At 33.1% G+C, this 1823-nt stretch overlaps 1 protein-coding gene across 1 annotated transcript in view; it reads left to right on the top strand.

Moving 5' to 3' along the window:
* Nucleotides 1–1817, top strand: part of LOC107598295 (protein FAM160A1-like) — an 11916-nt gene extending 10099 nt beyond the window's left edge. The window contains exons 10-11 of the mRNA XM_016289590.1: nucleotides 257–371; nucleotides 1358–1817. Of these exons, the coding sequence (XP_016145076.1) occupies nucleotides 257–371; nucleotides 1358–1563 (321 nt within the window). The 3' untranslated portion in view covers nucleotides 1564–1817. The remainder of the gene's footprint in view (nucleotides 1–256; nucleotides 372–1357) is intronic.
* The last annotated feature ends 6 nt before the right edge of the window (nucleotides 1818–1823 follow it).

Here is a 1823-nt window from a genome sequence, read left to right as displayed (position 1 = left end):
TCTAACTGCTTTCAAGCAGAAATATCAGTTATTTCAGAGAATTGGAATCATTGCATGTTGATTTCAGGTATAATGAAGATATTTCATAAAGTGGTTTGGGTGATCCAATCACACATTTTTCACACCACCTGAAATAGATCTTAATATCAGGTGTAAATGTGGATCTTTCATGCATGCATCGCAACAAGGAGAATATGGAATCTGTTCATTCATTCATTAATTTCCCTCTCCCTTCTTACCTTTCTTGATTTTATAGGTACTGGCCTCAGTGAAGAACCAGATAGAGCAGTGGTCAGCGAATAATAAAAATTTCCCTGAGCTTCTCACAGCTGCTCAGCACTGCTTACTGGCCAGAGAGAGTTCACTAAGAGGTCAGAGTATGTTCATATCCTTTCAGCCATGTTGTTTCATGATTTAATAAACACAAAACACTTTTACTACACAAAATATAATCATTTGTTAATTATGAAAATAAGAACGATCAATATGTGCATATTTCATAAACATGACCCACAGGGATTGCTCCTGTCAGCAGATTGTTTTCTGAAGAAATTAACAACATAACATAACATAACATAACAATATAATATAATATTCAAATGTTTGGGATCGGTAGAGTTTTAAAAAAATTACTTTTAACACATTTATTCAGCTAGCAAGAGTTTAAATAATCATACATTATTAATAAATAAAATAAAACAAACATTGGAAAAATAATACTAATCCTGAAAAAGTATATCAATATTTATACAAAAATATGAAGAAGCACAACTGTTTTCATAACTATTTTTTGACAATCAGAAATGTTTCTCGAGCAGCAAATCAGCATATTAGAATGATTTCTGAAGATCATGTGAAACTGAAGACTGGAGCAATGATGCTGAAAATACAGATTTGATCACAGAAATAAATTACATTTTAAGATATATTCATATAGAAAACAGCTAATTTAACTGTAATGATATTTCACAGTATATATTTGATAAATGCAATCTTGGAGAGCATAAGATACTTCTTTCAAAAACATTAAACAGTCTTACCAATCCCAAACTTTTAAACAATATAATATAGTATAGACCTGTGGAAGAAACTGTGTTTAGATTAAGTAAGATTAAGTTTAGATTAAGAGTAAAACAGAGTAAATCAATTCAAATCAATCAAATCATTTTGAAGTAGTTTTCCTCAGTTTCAGGGTTGCATACAGTAGCTATTGTAAGGCAGTATAAATGGTTTCATCTTTGTTTGTTCAGTTACTCTTCCTCGTATAGGTTTGAATAAAATACATTATAGAATTTTCTGGTACCGTGTTTATGTATTGTACAATGACTTCTTTTATTCCCCCCCCATTTCAATCTAGACTCTCAGAGTCCACAGAATGGAGATTGGTTCCATGGTTCTGAAGCAGACAGAATCAAGAAGAACCCGACTATCCAACCCAGAACTGTGGTTCCCTTAAACGAAACTGAGGTCTATGCCACGGTTCTTTTCACAGAGTTCCTAAAAGAGCTAGCAGCCTTTGCACAAGAACACTCCATCCTTTCTCATCTTCCCTCGGAGCAGTAGACTTTGATTGTGTTTTATGTTTGCTGTTAATGTTTCCAGGAAACTTTTGAACTTCTGACATTTTGAATGATTTTAGTTCTTGCTGAAAGCACTATAACTGCTATAAGCTCTAAATGAATGTGGGAATGTTTTTCTGACTTCTGATATTTTTGATAAGGGGTTCTTTCAGCAAATGTTTCTGTCTGTTGTGTGAACAATCCTTGAAACTTCCCTCATTTGATTGATTATGCATTACCAAACCTCATTTCCCGGCAACCAGC

The sequence above is a fragment of the Sinocyclocheilus grahami genome, unplaced genomic scaffold (genome assembly GCF_001515645.1).
Source record: "Sinocyclocheilus grahami isolate Dianchi unplaced genomic scaffold, SAMN03320097.WGS_v1.1 scaffold249.1, whole genome shotgun sequence".
NCBI lineage: Eukaryota > Metazoa > Chordata > Actinopteri > Cypriniformes > Cyprinidae > Sinocyclocheilus > Sinocyclocheilus grahami.
Note: the sequence above shows the minus strand (reverse complement) of the source record. Positions and strands in the feature narration are given on the sequence as shown.